At 26.4% G+C, this 19,753-nt stretch overlaps 1 protein-coding gene across 5 annotated transcripts in view; it reads right to left on the bottom strand.

Annotated features, from left to right (window-relative positions):
- Nucleotides 1–309: 309 nt before the first annotated feature.
- LOC112691915 (protein dimmed-like) overlaps nucleotides 310–19,753 on the bottom strand; it is a 47,764-nt gene continuing 28,320 nt past the window's right edge. Inside the window, exons 2-6 of one of the 5 annotated variants that reach the window (XM_025566357.1) lie at nucleotides 15,025–15,061; nucleotides 14,758–14,806; nucleotides 12,931–13,064; nucleotides 12,663–12,836; nucleotides 310–1,443 (exon numbers count right to left, since the gene is read on the bottom strand). In XM_025566357.1, coding sequence (XP_025422142.1) covers nucleotides 1,147–1,443; nucleotides 12,663–12,836; nucleotides 12,931–13,064; nucleotides 14,758–14,761 — 609 coding nt within the window. In that variant the 5' untranslated portion in view covers nucleotides 14,762–14,806; nucleotides 15,025–15,061 and the 3' untranslated portion in view covers nucleotides 310–1,146. Of the gene's footprint in view, nucleotides 1,444–12,662; nucleotides 12,837–12,930; nucleotides 13,065–14,249; nucleotides 14,271–14,566; nucleotides 14,601–14,757; nucleotides 14,807–15,024; nucleotides 15,062–19,753 lie in introns of those variants that run through there. The other 4 variants (XM_025566360.1, XM_025566356.1, XM_025566358.1 and 1 more) reach the window with 4 other exon arrangements.

Genomic DNA, 19,753 nt, shown 5'->3' with positions numbered 1-19,753 from the left:
ATAATACAGTAGGATATCATCTCGCATCATACTCAATAAAATTATAATATATTTTGTGTAATAGTCACTTCTGAATCGTAATATTCCATGACTCAGATAATCAGCAATATAGGTATATATTTAATAATCACAATAATAATATTAATACATGCAAATGCAAAAGTAACGCAATTATAAGTCTTACGCAGAATTTTTTTTTTCTATATCTAGTAGACACTGTCTACATAAAATGTTATATATCAGTGGTTTTCAAAAAAAATTTTTAAACACTGCAACTAAACAAATTTTTGAGACCTATTTTAAGTCGTTATTTAATTTTTTACACCAAAGTCGATAAAAAAAATTGTACTTTATTATACATAAACTATAATATATAAATTGCAGATGCATTACGTTTGAACATATCCATTTTCATGTATCACAATGTAATGTAATCGGTCGTTTATAAAAAAAATCAAGAGGTCATGGCTTTCTTAGAGAATGATTGTAGCACTCAGTTTGAAAACCACTGTTATATATTATATTATACATAATAGTTATAATAATATTAATAATAATAATAGTAATAATATAATAGTTATAAATATTTTAGTGTGTATTGGTGTCTCGGTTTTTTTCCGGGATAAAATAAAAACAAATATAGAAGGAGTGTATAGAAAAGGATGTTTGAAACTATGATTTGGAAGGGTATCTACACATGGAAATTCAAGGGGAATGACGACAAAAACGGGATTTCTTATAATTCTTATTATACAAAATAACAAGTGTTCATTGCGCAAAATGTTTTTTTTTTGTATGTTACTCAAAGTATAGGAGACCAAAGTAGAAAAATTTGTCTCTTCGTGGCACTTCAGCTATATGCCTATAAATTTGGGTCACATACATCCAAAATAAATTTCGAATATTTCGGTTCGGTTACATAGTTGTCTGTATAAATGTTATATATACGTTATAAATTATAGAAAATCGGCCTACTAATATGTGTCTTATATATTTATATATACCGGATTAAAGTGAATAACTCAACGAAGAAGGAGAAAAATTGACTAGATATTAATTAAAATTTTTCCCATACAGGTATTATTATGTAAGTAAAGGAGATGGTTTTGGTAGTGGTGGTATTAGTGGTAATGGTAGGACCATTGATTAAGAGAGATCCATTGATTCGTCCGAATTTTGTAATGCCAATTGCAGTCGCCTGTCGATTTCTGCAGCCGCCGCGGTCGCCACCGCTGCCACGGACGATGAAGATTCAGTGTTTCTGGAAGCGGCAGTGCGTGAGCCACCCACTGGTTCCGGTCGGTCCTTGAATGGGTCCAGTTCGCCTCTCATTTCGCATATGATCTTTGTCAAAGCGATGATGTAGTTCTTGGCCAATGTGAGCGTCTCGATTTTTGACAATCGCCGATCTTTTTTGACGTGCGGTATCACTTCCCTTAGTGACTATGAACATGGTTAGATTATTAATGTATAACAAGTACTACTAGTACTACTATTACAATTACTATTACTATAACTACTACCAGTGACGTGTTGAACTCCATATTGGTAAGGAGAAAAAAAGGATACAAGTTACCTAACTAACCACCCACCCTCTTATCTATTCTAATGCTATTTTCACCACAGAAATTTTTTTTAAATGTTTGGCATGAACAACTGTTTCCCCTCGTTGGATCGTATTATAATATTGTGGGCTGCAACACGATTGTGCCCAGATCCTTTTTTTACCTGATAAAATCGCAACACCATTGCGCACTAAATAATAATATGTGTATTTGTACTATGTATAATAATTTATGTACAACATAAAATAATGTATACAATACTCATACTTTCTACATATGATTTTTATATACATGCACTCAAACTTATTACCTATTTAATTCATTCACAATTTTTCTTCGCAATTATTACAGACTTAGGACTATCAAAAAATTATCATCGTTGGCTTGGTTAAAAATCGTTTTTTCTAAATTACATGTATGCTAAATTTATATACTGACATGGTCAGTAGTTAAAATTTTTTTTATTAAAAACTGTTTTTTTATTCTATACTGATAGTCATTAGTCGATATTATTATTATACCTATCATTAGCTCAATCAACTTTTCATTTCGATTTTGAAAAAATGCATTTTTTGAATTAATAGCTTGAATGCATGTACAGGGTCCGGCAAAAAAACCTCCCATATTTCAAAAAGTAATTGCAAATTAATAAACAAAGATACAGAACAAATTCTTTTATTTTTGAATTACACATAATATGCCATTTTACATTAAATACAATTATTACTTTGTTTTGAACATAACTTTTGTCAATACCGATCCGAATTAACCGTTACTTATAGTCCATTTTCTTCAAAAAAATATGGACCTAACACACCAAAATCAGATACTGCACACCAAATTGTCACATATGGGCTGTGAAGTGGCCGTTGATGAAGTTCTTGAGGATTTTCTACTGCCCAGTAGAGGTAATTTTGTTTATTAACAATACCAGACAAGTGGAAGTGGGCCTCATCAGACAAAATCAAAACATTACCAGCGGGAATGTTCTGAAGAATGTCTTCACACACCGCTCTACGAGTTTCAAAATCTCTCTCACTTAGTGCTTGTGTAATCATCATTTTGTATGGGTGCATATGAAGATCTCTGTGCAAGATTCTTCTTACACTCCTATCAGAAAGTCCCAGGGCAGCTGCATGTTTAACTGCTGAACGCCTTGGAGATTTCTGGATGGACGCCCTCACACATTTTCCGGTGTTGTTATGGTCAAAGGTCGGCCAGGTGGTTTTTTCTTCAGTGCAGAACCCGTTGCTCTAAAGTTGGACACCTAAACGAGCATTGTTTTTCTATTCCGAACAGAATCATGTCGGCCAAGTTTGAACCGGATGCGAAATGCTCACTAAGTAGAAATCGCAGAACCACCATTACGTATATACTCCTCTACAACAAAAGCACGATGTTAACCAGTCCACGCCATTGCGCCTACTAAAAATGGCACGTACACCGCTATCGATCGATACCCCCTTCATAGTTGTACCAACACCACAACTCACACAGCGTAAGCTCTAAATACGGGAGGATTTTTGCCAGACCCTGTATATGCAAATTATAGAAAGTATGTATTGTATACATTATTTTATATTGTATATAAATTATTATACATAGTATATATACATATAATTTAGTACGCAATGGTGTTGCGATTTTATCAGGTAAAAAGAGATCGAAGCGCAATCGTAGTGTAATTAGTTGGATCAAAAAAGGAAAAATTGCGCAATCGTGTATCACCAATATCGTGGTAATATATTACATTTTATTTTTGTGAGCTTTTTTTTTTTTAGTAGTTCTTATTGTTGTTGTTTAGAAGTTATCTTTTATTTTTGTAATTTGAATAAAATATTGTTGACAGTGGGGATTCCAAGGATTTTATTTTATTATTATATCGTACGAGTATAAGTTATTTTGAGCGAATTTCTAGAAGCTTAGTAGTCTAATGACACGTTATATCTGATCGACGACGACCATCTGCATCGACATACTGATGTTTTCGGATCACTAATTTATTATTACATTTTTGAACTATAATAAACCTGTTTTATGGTGTAGAGTTTAGGACGTAGGTTACACGAGCAAGATAAATATTTATATACGTAATATATTTCTATTTTCTATGATATTCCTAGCCAACCTAGTTGGCTTGATATTTTGTTTCAGAGGCCGGATGGGTACCCATCTAACATTTTGAAGGAGAAATTACTTCAAAACAATTTCTTCGCCACTACACTAACTACTATATATATGGGCACCATGAAAGGGATGCAATGGGGTGCACTTGCACCCCATTGGATTAAAAAAAAAAAAGAATAACATTAAGAAATGTAGTATAGAGATTATTAATATCATTATCGAATTTTCTAGTAGCCTATATTACTTTGTAGCCGTCAAAGAAAACGAAAATAATTTTGTACTGCCATAAAATTTGAAAACTTCTTTAACATAAATAATTTAATCATTTTTTAGAAATCAGCGTATATACCATGCAGGATGTACCCCTCTGATGAAATTCCTGACGGCGCCTATGACTATATATTACTACAACTGCTTATTATTGCGCACTTCGCGTCGTACATCCTCGAGTAGGATTCGTGACAATCGTGATAATAAATTAATAACGCATATTATAACAACGACACGTCCGTGCGCGGAACTGTGGTCCGTAACGTTTGATGGCCTCTGGGTGCACACGTGACCACAATGTATATGAACAGTGGCTCGGTTATGGGGCATGAATGTTGTGTCCATTAGCTTTATATTGTATGTGAGTTGACTCATCGAGATTAAAGAAAACGCGTCGTATCACTGATGGAATTGGGATTCGAACGATGTAAATGGTATTTAGTTTTGGTTCATTCATATCTTACACGTTTATATTTAAAATATGTAAAATTTTATTGCCGCGTAAAATTCGTACGCACGACCAAGGAGCAGTGACTCATTTAAAAGGAGGGACAAAAAGGGCAAACACCACGAAATACTCCAAGAGGCAAATTTTTTGGGGATGCAAAAACTTATAGCATTTGCTTATGATGTGTTAATGATTTTTTTTTTAACTTTTATACCTTTTTTCGGTATTGTTGTGTGTTTGAAATACATACCTACAATATTTGTATTTTAAAAAATATTGTTGAACTTTTCTATTTATAACAATTTTTAATTTCTCTAATAACCATCACCAGCATAGAGACGTGCAAAAAAGCTTAATTACTTTAGAAAGTACATCCGGAATATTTAGAAATATCATTCATAAATGCATATATTCACCTTAGGACACGCTTAAAATTGTATAAAAGGAAAATAAAATTGTACTTAAAAGTGTTCAATGTGTTTAATGTGGTATATGGTAAAATAGCTTATTGAAATCTATCCTTATACTGATATTGTTCTAAGAATGATATTTAAGCCTTTTTTACACTAAAACACGTCAAAACTTAATTAAGATCATTTATGGGAGAAAATCATCTTAATTGATTTGTACTCCTCCACATTGAAGCTGATTCAATAAAAACCATTAATTTTAATAACATTATTGAATCTTTCGTTTCTCAAAAGTTAAGAAAAAAATTGTAACCCAAAGATTATTTTATTATATATAATTAAACAGTTAATTTATGTAATCAATCTAATAAAATATATTTATTGTTAAATTAATTACATAAATCATTGTGTATATAATTAGTATAAAATATTGTCTAAAGCGTTCATTTTATTTTTCTTAAAATAAAATTTTTGTTTTTTAATTTTATCTTTTTTAAATGTTTATTATTAGGTAATATTCGATTTGAAAAAAATAAGAAAAAATATAGGTTTATAGTGTTGTATAAATGTATGGTATATATAAGTATATTACTTTATATATACCTAGGGTTGTAAATTTGAAATATTTCACATGAAATATTGAAAAATATTTTTTTTTACGTTTGAGATATTAACTGTAAAATGTCATTTAATCAGTTGATATTGTATGATGTCGTTTCGGTACAATCTTGGGCTCTCCCATTTAACGTGTTATTATTATTATTCTCGTTTTATAGTCCATCAGATGCCTATAAATAGGTAACGACCACAGATATGTTTAATATTAATATATATATAAATATATATGTAGTAACGACAAAACCGGTGCATTATTATTGATAGCAGCTATTTTTATGATAATATTCGTCTAATAAGTAATAGTTCTAATCACCTGTGATTTATTTATATGTTAATAGTCAAGTTTTTTGAAGTGTTTTCAGCCATCTAAATTTTAATTTCCATACTTTTTTGAGTATATTGATGAGAACATTATACTTCCTTAATTTATGATTTGTTTAACTATGCAAAGAAGCTTATTTTTATTTTATTATATTGTTATCTTTAAATAATATATTTATATTATATGAATTCAGTAATTTTAATTTTAATTTCCATACTTTTAATAGTATAATATTTAAAAATGTATATTTACCTAATGGCTAATTATTATGATTTTATATTTTATACTGTTATTTGTTTAACTATTCAAAGGAGCTAATTTTTATTTTTAATTAAATTAGATTTATTTAATTACATTATGCTTATTATCTTTTATACATATATATATATATATTTTATTTATTATTTGTATATAAATACATATTGTACTCCAATATTGAATTGTAACTTTCATCTTTCTTTAAAAATATTTCCAGATGCTGGTATAATATTGTGTGTTTCATAGTATTCACAATAAATTTTATGAATATGTGCTTAACTTTTAAACTCACTAGATACCGATATATTTTTTTGATGAGAAACTTCTGAAATAATGTGATAGCTGATGAGTAATGGGACTACTGGCAACTTATTTATAAATTCATCTATATTTTGTAAAATGTCTTCAGGTGTTACAATGACTATTGGTCTCTTACCTCTTAAATCAATATTTATAAATTACGAGTATAATAACTATAAACTAATATGGTGTTAATTGTTAATTTATATAAATTAATTTTTATTTCTATTTAGTACAATTAATAATATAAAAAGTATTCCATAAAAAATAAAACATAAAGCATTATATTTTTACTGAAATGAAACAAAATTTTTATTTTTCACTCAAATTATATATTTTATGAAATTTTACAATCCTATTTATACCTAAGAAATATTACAAAACTGCTGATTTTTTCATAAAATGTATTTTGTAATTGTCTAACTTAGAATTTATTTTTTTAAGATGAGGGCGGTTGAAAAAATGATTTCAACACAGAGCGTATATTTATTAAATACGCCACTATCCAGGAGAACTGCTGTACACTTTTCTCGTGAAAAATAGTAGGTAAAATATTATCTCAAAAATAATTAGTCCTATGTTTGAGTATCAGACCGAATATTGATATAAATATAAATATACCATTCTCCTGTAAATTTTATTCGTTTTTTTACATATTTTTTATGCATATTTGTGTTTTTTTTTATATATTTAAGGATATTTGGGTACTCAATATACCATTCTCCTGTAAATTTTATTCGTTTTTTTACATATTTTTTATGCATATTTGTGTTTTTTTTTATATATTTAAGGATATTTGGGTAATGTTAGGATAATAGGTATGGGATACCGGTTGTAATTCTGAGAACACAATGAACTGTAGTTCTCGCAGAGATAAATAAGTTATGTTCTACTTTCAGATTATGATTGTGTGCAGTCGAAAGCTATGCCGTATCTACTATCGATTTTGTAATCTCACATCTGTTCAATATCACAAGAAATAATATGAATGTCAAAACACTTATGACAATACACAGTAACTGCTGGTCACTTGCCGTCGTGCAATTATAAATATACGATGTATCATCGCTTTAATACACATTTATCCATAAAATACAAATAACACATGTTATGCTACAAATAATGCGGTTAACAATTCGATAATAATAATTGTTATGTAATCATTTGTCTATGCCTTGTATTTAGTCACGTTAATAATGGTAACGTCGCATTTCCGGATTATTAACGTGTAGGAGATAATTATACTAATACAGTTTCGATCGTCGTAAATTATTTATATCTGATATTTTTTCAATCATTAATTCAATACGCTTTCTTCCTACATCCGTGGGGTTGAACCGTGTGAGCGTTTCCAATTTGTTTTATTTAGATACATCCCTGCGTCACCGATGTGTCGCCACAGAGATGTCACAACACAATGGTGACCCTGTTTCGGTTCAGTGCCGCTTCCTACACGCGAAAATCCCTAATAACCACATTTGAACTGGACAATTCCTAATACGATTTCTATAGAAACGTTATCCCATGTATGATCGGGAAGTTTCCTACTACAGTGATTAATAAATGTGTCACATGACACCCGTGACCAGTATGACGTCATTTAGTGTTTAGCGTCACAAATTTTAAATATAATTTTTCGTGTAGTTTATTTAATAGATTAGTATTATATAGTATTAGTATGAGAATTATAATATCAAGTAAAATTTATTTATTATTATTATTTTTTTTTTTAATTAATTTTACAGTAAATATTTTCAAAATAATATTTATGTTCATTAATATTGTGTTTTATTTTGTTTTAAACATTTTTTTATTAAAAAAAAAAATGTATTTTTCAACATTAGTGAATTTCGATTCCTTTGTATTATTTTATTTTATACCTCAATATTTTACAAGAATATTTTACAATGGAAACGATTAGAGAAAGAAGGCAATGTGTTTTTGGATTTTATCCCTTCAAAATATTATACCCATATGTTGATTCGACTAATTATTGTTGTTTTTCTTGTGCATGTGTATGTATATGTGTGTATGTGTTTTAAATATTTTAAAATTAAACACTGTTTTCTAAGCAGTTGACACTAAATGACAATTTGTTTTTATACAGCTAGGGAGTAATAAATAAAAGCGTATGAAAACAAAGGAGTCTATATGAATACGTGTAATAGTTTTAACACTATGCAAGAACCTCCAAATAAAAAATTTAAAATCATTTTCATTATTTTCGGAAACAAATATGTGCTTGGGAGTATGAACAATACGTTTTACATTAGGTTTTAAATTTTATTTGCGTTTTTTTAGTGTAGATGTAAGGTAATTAATGAAAAGAAAATTCGTTTATACTAATAAAATATTTTGAATAGTTATTATACTCTTATACAAGTATAGTTACTGTAGGAATAAGGCACATCAATTATACACGTAGAGGTTATAACTTTACAAGTGTATTGTCATGTATCCTAATTAAGCATTTTGCTCGACTAATAAATATTGCTTTTATTCCTGTTTAAATTATTTACTGGTTGTAATACACTTAATTACACGCCATCAACACGGATGAAAAATATAATCTATCTCGTATTTCTTAGACTACATTAGATATTCTACGTTTATAACAAATTTAAAATTTAAAAAGATAAGTCAACCTCATTTTCATGATGTCGCAGCAGACCCAAAGGTTAAGCAGAAGACACTAAATATAGATCAGTTTAAGCATAATATATCTAGATTTATTATGGCTCCGTTCAATATGTTCAAAAGAAAAATATTTTTCTATGTTATTGCGCGAGCATAAAAAATATTAAAAATGTTCCTTCATTATTTTAATATATAATTACTTAGAGTTTTATTAAATTACATTTTATGTTATATTTACATAACCATTTAGAGTTAGAGAAATAAATATAATAATAAATATACGTTTATTACAAATTTTTTTTTTTATGTAAAAGATAATTTTCATAAAGGCTGTAATTAAACAATTATTTTGAAATATAGTAAACCTTATTACGTTTTATACTTTCATTTTTGATAAAATAATTAAAACTAAAATGTAACAATCCTCACGAGATATCGTATACGAGTATAGTCAAACACAAAATAAATTTAATTATAATATTGTAGAATGATGGATAATATAAAAAATGCATATTTTTTTATATATAAATTCTATAGATTGATTAAAAAAAAAAATAATGATTGAAAGTAGATCTTTCATTGCGATAAAAAAAATATTTGTATAATTTTTGATATAAATTTTTAGATCTAAGTATTTTAACCGTCTTATTTAAGAAAAATTTAATTTTAATAATTAGAAGTTATAACCAGTTTATATAACTACCAAGTGCCATCATGGTTAACAAAAATAGTTTAATTATATTTTTTAACTGTGGAAATAATTATGAATTTTTTCTATATAATTGATGAAGCCTTTTAAACTATTCATTTGAACTATAAATTAAGTACATAATAAATAAAGTACATATTTTTAATTTTATCATATGAAGTATCATTGCATATTATTTTTTTATATGATATCAATGTTAATAATTTAAAATTGATTTGAAGAAGTATAATTTTCATATTCGTAAATTAAACTTATAAAATTATTAATTTATGTTAAGCTTTTTATTGTAATTTAAATTAAAAAAAATGGAACTCAATTTGTAAAATAGGTTTTTTACAATAAGTTGAACATACTTTGAAAAGACATATGCTATGAATATGTATATCATACGAATTTACTAATTAATTTATATTTAAAAATATTTTTTATCGTAGTAATGTTGACATACTTAAGACACTATTACCGGGAAAACATTTTTTGCTACTTTGTATTTATCACTCACTAATACATGAAAATATGGTTTTAAATAGTAAAAATGAAAATCTTTAAATAATATAATTTATAAATCAAATAGAAATTTGTAGATAGAGAGTTTTTCGATTTTACATAATTAATTAATTTAAAATTTAGTTGTGTTAGATTTTTGTTACCCGATTTTAATTTTTAAAATTATATTTGAATTTCTTATTCTCTTTTCTAGGTTTTGTAGGAAATATATTTTCGATTTATTGCAATATTTATTTATTCTAGTACTAAACTAATTTCCTTTTTTTTTCAAAATATAATTTTACTGTATTATTATTAAAAAAAAAAAATAATAATAATAATAATTTCTTACAAATCACATACAAGAAGGTAACGAATTCAAATATTTTTAACTTTTAAAAATAAATATTTTTTTCTTTTGCTTAGCGATTTAAATACATTGAACAATGACCAATTTTCAGTAGCCTTTATTATTGGTTTATTGTCACAAATTTGAAATTACTCGTACATAACTAATACATATACATACATATGTACGCTTAGCTTTTAATATGCTACACTCCAACCGGATATTGGAGTTTTCGAACTATCCTTGGTATTAATAATTAGTCTACATGATTGGCATATTTATGCCAAATACTCGTCATATTGATCTGAAGTATTTGAAAAAAGTCATACTAATTTTAAATTTAAATTTGGTGTCGAGGATAAAATGAAAATTTTAAAGATTAAAATTAAAATTGTTTAATTTAAGAGTTATGATGATACATTTTATATTTAATTTGTTCAAAAGTTTTTTCGCTGTTAAAATAAATTATTATGCGCTCTTATGTGAAAATTAAAGGCATGTAAATTCTCCTCATCGCCATCTTTCTTATATACGAGTGGCGTCACCGAGGTCCATCGACCACCCCAAGACAACGTTTTAGCGTAATTAAAAGGTAGACAGAATCCTTATTCGCTTTTTTCAACCTCTTGATGTATATTATATATACATACATAGTAATTGAATTTCCTTGGGTTACCATAGTAACTTAGAAAGTGTATAACCGTTTATCTCGTTCGCCGACGCACATAAACAAATCATCGTTACTCCTGTTCACCCAAAAACACTTCACGTTTAAACAAACATAGTTCTTCCTCGTTTTTACTAAAAGTCTTCCGTAACATATTTCGAACTATTTCATTCCCATATTGTTAAAATTCTATCATCAATATAATATTATGCCATCCATTAATTCGGTATGTTGATTCGCCTTCTCGATTAATATGTTGTACATGTCTATCTTAATTGCATATAATTACCTTCTAATACAAACCATTATTTTACCGTATACTGTAAAAACAATTATTTATTTTGAATTTTTTCAATTCACATTTTAGTGATTTTTATTAAAATATTATATATGTACCTACCCAATTTTGAATATTTGATGAACATTTTACCTCTATAGAATTTTGGTTATTTGGGTCATATTGTCTATGAATATCAAAAGTATGTGGTACAGATAAAGTATTTAATGTTATATGAAGATATACTTATTATAACTAATTATTATTATTATCTAATGTTTTAAGTTTTATGTTATATCCATTCAGGTACTGATATAAATCGCCGTATACATGCGGAACATAGAAATAAATTGTTAAAACAATTGATACAGCGTGGGTATAATTTTATTTCACGAGAAAAAAAACACAAAATTCTATCTTTAAAGAAGACATGAGACATGAGACATGCGCAACTATTCAATTTGAACGTGACAATATTAAATGAAATTAAAAAATCACTACGAATGCATCTTAGTTCATCAATAAACTATGTTAATGATCATGAATTATTTGTAAATAAATTTAACTAGGATTATTTTGGACATTTATTGTTTTCGAAATAAAAAATATCCATGCTTTTAAAAAAAATATTTTCGTTTATACTTATATAATATTCTTTATTTAATTGTACTATCAAAAGTATTTTAAGTTTAAGTGTTGTATTTATAATATTTATTTAAGTTCTGTTTTTGGTATGTATATGGTTTCTTAAAAATAATTTGTTAAAATGACTTTTATTGATAATAAATTTCATTACATAATTAAAATTTTACACGTGTAAAAAAAAAAAAGAAATTTTAAGTTTGTTTAATGATTTTCTAACAATATTTGATTATTTTTACTGAAAACAAATAGAATACTATAGGTATATTATTATGTATCTACGTTCCAATGAACTGTACTACGTTGTAATGAAGTAACTGTAATAAAGTGTATTGCAGGATCTGTATTACAATATATGGTGTCATATATAAGTTATGTAAACAGTGATGTACCTCTAGATTAAATGTGGACAAATTGTTATTGATGTTATACGTGATTTGTCCGGATTTGGAACGTTACCAATATAGGTAACATGTGTATATACATACATAAACATTATACATGTGTAGTATGTAATAAAGGGTACCCACCTAAAATGCCCACACCTAAGTACTATTTATAGCTTATCAATATATACCTGAAAGGCATCGTTGATGCTGTGCATTCGCAGTCTTTCCCTCTCATTACTCTCCAATCTTCTGACGTTCTTGTCTTTGCCGCTAGACTTGCGCTTCCTCCGGTTACCGGATCTGACCGGTCCGCTGCCGCTCTGACCTTGTCCATCCGAACCGGTGCACGTGTCGTCACTGATCTACCATAGATAAATTCCACTAAATATTTTACATAGTGTAAACACAGAAACGCGTTCGGTGCGCAGTGTACTAATAAAAATAGAAAAAACTCACCGACGATGAGTCGGTAAGTTCGAGTTCTCGTTGGCAGGATGTTCTCGAGGACTTGCGGCAAGTTAGTCCTGCAGTCATGATGTTGTTCCCAAAGTTTGACTCTTCAACACCGTTCCGTGAATCTGAACGCATATCTACACCATCGCAAAAAAAACAATCCATTTAGTTAATTTGAACACGTGTTTTTATATGAATTGGTGGTTGCCATTACGCGCCTCACCTCCTACTATTTCATACATATAACCCGTTTAAAATCAAACTTTCTTATTTCGTACAACCTACGTGTACATGTAGATAGTATTTTAAAGTAAAAAAAAAAATAATAATAATAATATTAACAGTAATAAAATTAACTTATGTTATAAGTTAACACACCACGAGTTATACTTTTTACAAATATATGTTATTTTGATGATCATTTAAGGTATATTATTATTATATTTTATATAATAATAAATTATTTACAAATAATTAAATAATTTTATTAAATTATTGTAATTATTATTGAATAGTATGATAATAATTTTTTTAATTTTATATTAGCTTTTTTTTATATAGTAATCTTCAATTTGAGTTGGACAGTAAAGAATTTTAAAATATAGGTATATAATCAATATATACTATTGAAGTTGCATTATAGTCAGTTAGCGTATTTGTCAAGTTAAGCTTTTCCGCATTCGATAAATATATAATTTTTGGAGTGAAAAAATGGTACAAACGTTGGACACTAGGTAGTGTAGATGGACACTACAATCCCCATGGAGTATTCACTATATATAGTTAAACTCATTAAATACTTTGTACAACTGTATTTAGTTTAAAATATACATAATATAAATGTGCACGTATAATAATTAATACGTACGGATAGTTTTAATACTTAATTTCAGATAGGTAATCTTAGTATAGAATTTACAATAAAGATCAGTTGAACAGATTTACATGTATAAATGTATAATATATATTGTGTGTTGATAATTTAATATTTACAAGTTAACTAGATATTTTTAAGGTAGTGTGAGTTCAGAATTTTAGTTTACATATGTATGCTATAAATATTATTATTGAACTGTTTGAAGTTTATTGAAAAATGTTTACAATTTAAAAATTAAATTTGTTATATCTACATATTTAATATATAAATATGTCAAAGCAAATACTAATGTATCAGATTAATTCGATTCACGTGACAGAAAATCTAAAAATGAGTGTATGTAATCAGTTTTCCTTTTAAAATTGTTCAGTAAAAATGTGTATACAAAAACCAAAACCTTTATATTCATGGTAAATAATTTTATAATTTATGGTAATTGACTGACACATATTTTAGGTATTGAGTATGACACATATAAGCAGTGTTGGACTGATTTACTCGGGGTCCTAGGACGACCATATTTCATATGTCTAAACAAAAAAAAAAAAAAATCATAATTTAGTATTGGTTTACCGGAATTGTGGTACTTAGAAAAAGTGTGAGTATAAGATCATATCGAACTTGGCCGTTAAGAAAAGTAAAGGACCGGAGAACTAAAATACTGTTAAATGTGGGTACTCTGACGCTAGTCATTTAAATAATATTATAGTTAACATCATTATGGAATAATAATGAAAGTATTCAGTAATAAGAATATTATACGTGACAAGTTTGTTTTCATATTTTAATCAGTTTATACAATCCTTCGTAATTAGTTTTGCTCGCCGTCACCAGTCATCACCCTAGCTATTTGATTCTTTTATGACCATTTCTACTATAACAAAAAGAAAAAATATCCTTTGACATCTAATGTAAAATGATATTATACAATCAACGAATAATGTAAAACATACTCATCTTTTATACCATTATCGCGTGGTGTGGATGGTTTTATTCTAACGACTAAAAAAAAAAAAAAATACAGGTCTACGCTCGTACACACGCATACAATGTTGGTAGCTGTAGCATTAGCGTATAACACCAAAAGCTTATGTTTTATTATATTCCTTGGGCGTTTATAATTGTTTATCATTAACGACTTATTTCACCTTATAACCGAACATTACCTGGTTTTATCTGTATAAAAAATTACATGTATATATATAAACTAGCTGAATTACCCGACTTATCCCGTGTGTAGTGTTTGCTTTCCTCTAACTGAAATATTTAAATAAACACATTTTCGTATTTTAAAAAAGAAAAAAATTTATCTTACTTAATTTAATCAAGTGCTAAATAGCAGTAGTAGCTGAATTATAAATAATAAAAATAATTATAATTATAATAATAATATTTAGAAAATATTCTAATGATTCTATACACATTATAGTATAAAAAATTATTCTATAATCCTTATCTTTATATATATAAAAAAAGAACAGGCCTTTTTAATGTTCCAATTTTGTGATGACACTAATTAACATTTTTCCAATTTTTTTTTCACAGAGTTGTGCTAAATACTCTCCTAAGTTTCACCACGTTTATTTATTTTTTTGTCTGAGTGGAGGGAAGGGAGATTATATATTTTATTCTAATTTTGTGACGATATTAATTACCATTTTTCCAATCCCTCCTATCTCACCCCTTTGACAAAAAAAAAAAATTAAAAATCGGGTTACGTGGTGACACTTAAGAAAGTATTTGGAACAACTCTGTGAAAAAAAAATTCGAAAAATATTAAATAGTGTTGTCATAAAATAGGAACATAAAAAAGGCCAATTCTTTTATATATACATATACATATATACAATTCAACTTTTCTTAACGGGCACTTTTGAATAATGGACACCTCCAAATAACGGAAGATTTTTCAGGTACGGGAATTGTTTAATACTTTTATATAGGAATTACGGTATACTCTAAATAACCGGCACTTTTAATTTTAATTAAAATTTTAATTTTTGAAATTGATGATTTTTATCATAAATTAAGAATAATTCTGAAATATCTAAATGAAATAAATAAAAACGCTTTTAGGTCTTTTTTATTACATGTATTATTATAAAGTATTGTATATTTTATTTCGTTGGAATGGCGTTTTATTGTATCGACAAAATGTAGTTCGTAAACGTATTAGTATTTAATTGTATTTGTGATACTACACTACAAATGTATTTTTTTCATGTTATTTTTAAAATGTATATATTTAATTAATATAAAAATAACATTATTTTGATTTATATTTTAATTTAATCTGTAATTATAATTTTATAAAACTCAAATTTCTTTCTTTTAATAGCCGACAAAATATCAGTGACCAATAGTGTCCAGCATTAAGAGGTTTCACTGTATGTATATATAATATGTATATGTGTATGTATATAATATATATATTCAGCGCCGGATCGCCCATTAGGCTGAGTAGCCCGCCTTAGGGTCTCACTCATTCAAGGGGCCCTTTAAAAAAGAAAAACTATATTTTTTTTTTTTGTTCATTAACACCTGTATTTTATTTACGAATTTATGGAACAAAAGTCATTATGAAATATGATATGCATTATTTTGTAGGCGTTATAGGCGGTAATAATAACAAAATTATTTAAAAAAAAATTAGAAATAATATAATAATTAATTCATTTTTCTTGTAAATAAAATAATTTAGTAAACTTGATTTTATTTATTAATATAATAAATATAATAATTAATTCATTTTTCTTGTAAATAAAATAATTTTGTAAACTTGATTTAATTTATTAATAATAGTTGGTTATAATTAAAGCAATTTATTTTAATTATTGGATGGTAATGTTAAAGGCGTATATAAAAAATAATTTTGTAGGACCGAACATTTTAATTGCCTAGAGGCCCACAAATGTTTAATCCGGCACTGATTATATCTGCAATTAGTAAATGATAATATATAAATTATATCGTATTTTTATATAGCAACTGTTAGGTAGCTATACGTTACAATAAAAACACCATAATCAGCCAAAGTTAAAGCGAAATTGGAAAACAATATATTATTACAATTTTACTTATCGTGTTTATAAATACAGATTGTAAATTTTCCAAAATAAAGAAAAAAAAAGGAAAAAAATTTGGTAAACAATTATAAATAAGCGGTAAACGTGAATAGTATATTTATTTTTATAAAAAAAGTTTCATTAGACTATATAATACTGAGAAGAAAAGAGTCACGCAAAAAAGTCGATAATTTTAGTTTAAATTTAAAGTGGAGTGAAAAAGCCGTAGTTACGCTTCACTAAGATACTTTTTTATTTTCTACAGCCTCTATATAATATGGACTCAGGTGTTTTACTTTCAAAAGGTTGACCATTTTTATACACTTTTAGATATTTCTTGGAACCAAAATAATTTAAAATTTACTATGAGCTTGAATTAAATAAAAACTTTTGTTATAATTAAATTAAACTAAATTACATTTTTGATTTTTTTAAATTTTATCTATAGATGTATTTGGGGTCTTAAACATTAGGTATCAATTTTTAATACATTTAAGAAAATATAGGTTGATGTATAGCTTAGGTCATGTGGGCCTTGTTTCAAATTAATCATTTTATAAATTTGTATTTGTAAGCTAAAAGATATACGATGTATAGATATAAAAAAAATAAAAATTTACCTTTATACTTTTTGGATATTAAATAACTACATTGTAGAATTAATAAATATATTATATACATTATGGTTATTTAATTTGGACTCCCATAAAATTCAGATTTCATTATTGAAATAATTTATGTCGTATAAAAAATAATGATACTGAAAGTCATTGATCTTATCCACTTTTTCTCTCTCTGGATGTAATTTATATCCAATATATTTAACCTAGCTGCTTGTTTTAAGCAAATAAAAATGTAATTTCGTCTATTGTTAGAATATTTAATTAATTATTTATTTACAATTCTGAGTTACCGTAGACTATTTTCATGTTCCGTACAATTTTTCTATTTAAATTTAAATATCTGAGACCTTATAAAGCGTAACTTCATACTTAAAATACTTTGTATTTTTTTATATATATTAATTATTTTAAAAATTAAATTATAAACTTAATTTCAATATGGACCCGGAAGTTCTGTGCATATTTGTTATTGATAAAATGTTTTATGTCGAGGTACCTAAACAAATCAAGGTATTTGAAGAGTTTCTAGTACTTATTATAAGAGGCAACTTCTTTAAAATTTAATAGCGAACTCGAATGAAAGTATGATCATCAGTAATCATCAACAATTATTATATTTAAATTTGTTTGCTTATCATATCGGTTCAGTGAATTTATCGTACTTGTCAAGTAAAACAACGGAAATAGTTTGAAAAATGAATTGTTAAATCATTGAATAAACTGGTAAATTTGGTGTACAATCATATACGAGTATATAGTATTGAGTTGCTGTAAAAATCCAGTTATACATATAATTAATAGTAATTAGATAACAGTATAAACAATAATTTTATTTTTACATAATATTATTTTATTTTCAGTCAAAAATATAGTTAATATTTTTTTTAAAACTTATCAAATTAATTGTTTTGTCATACGAGTGTCTGCAAAATTTTCTTACATTTTAAAAATTTAAAATTTAATAAACGGAATTTTTTATTATTGTAATTATCGAATTCACGGTTTAGAACTTTTATAATTTTTTCCTCGAGATGTATTTTAAATTAATGTGGTTATAATTAAATTTGAGTTTTCTAAATAAGATGATCACAAACTATTTAAATTATTCTTTCAAAGAACTCATACAATCAAACTTGTATGAAAAATATAAAAGATGACTAATTCAAAACTGCCGCCAAAAAGGAGTGACATTTGTCAAATTATAAAATGTTTTAAAAAAATTGGTATTGTACGAATTAAAAGTATTTCTATTAATTTATAACAATACTTGTTTCATAAAACCTTGATAATTTTATACATTACGTTGAATTGTCTAGTGATGAAATTTTGGTGGAGAATCCCTATATACTAAAATTAGTAATTTAAATACACAAAATATTTTAGTTTATAATTTTCATCAATTTTATTAATATTTTGAAAATACTAGAAAATTCAATATTCACATGATATTATTTAAAAAAGCAGAAAAGTAAAATTATCTATTGATTATGAACTTGTTTTAAGTTGAAAAATGAAGCTATTGTATTTCATCTTTGCATTTTAGGATTACAAAATATATACCGAAATACTGAAGGGAAAATATAATTGGCAAAAGAAAAGCTAAATTTCAACTCTAAACTATTTCAATAACTATATTACCCACAATAAATATCTGTTAGATTTAGGCTTAAAGTACGGTGGAATATATCAGTTAAAAGATATAATTAAAAGATAAAGAATTCAATTTGCATTTTTTTCTTTAAATTGTTAGATACTTGATTTCCGTAAATTTTAGGAACTACTTTGTTTTAAGTAATTTGTTATTCTTTGTATTTTGAAGACAGTTATAGCAGTGACCTGCATTCAACTATAATGCTAGTTATTCAAAGTCTATATTTCTGATGTCCTTTTTTTATAAATGAAAATATTTTGGAGAACAAAATTATTACAAGAAGATATTTCATATTGACTTAAAATCAATAGTAAAAATTGGTAGCTAAAATATAATATTCAACAAAAAGTAATTTTCTTGTGTAACCTGTTGAATGAGATTGATGGGTGAAATGCACATGCACTAACAATAACCTTTAAATTGTTTATCACAATTCATTTATATTTGATTTAATTTTAAGAAAACATAACCATATATTTCTGTTTAACTTATTTATGAAGTATTTTGTTTAAAATGTATGAGTAATGTAATAAATTTAATTTATTACAAATTCAAGTTAAAAGTTAAATAAATTTACGATGGATTTATTTAACTTTGCAAAATGTTCATC

The sequence above is a fragment of the Sipha flava genome, unplaced genomic scaffold, assembly GCF_003268045.1.
Source record: "Sipha flava isolate LNK unplaced genomic scaffold, YSA_version1 67_pilon_pilon, whole genome shotgun sequence".
NCBI lineage: Eukaryota > Metazoa > Arthropoda > Insecta > Hemiptera > Aphididae > Sipha > Sipha flava.
Note: the sequence above shows the minus strand (reverse complement) of the source record. Positions and strands in the feature narration are given on the sequence as shown.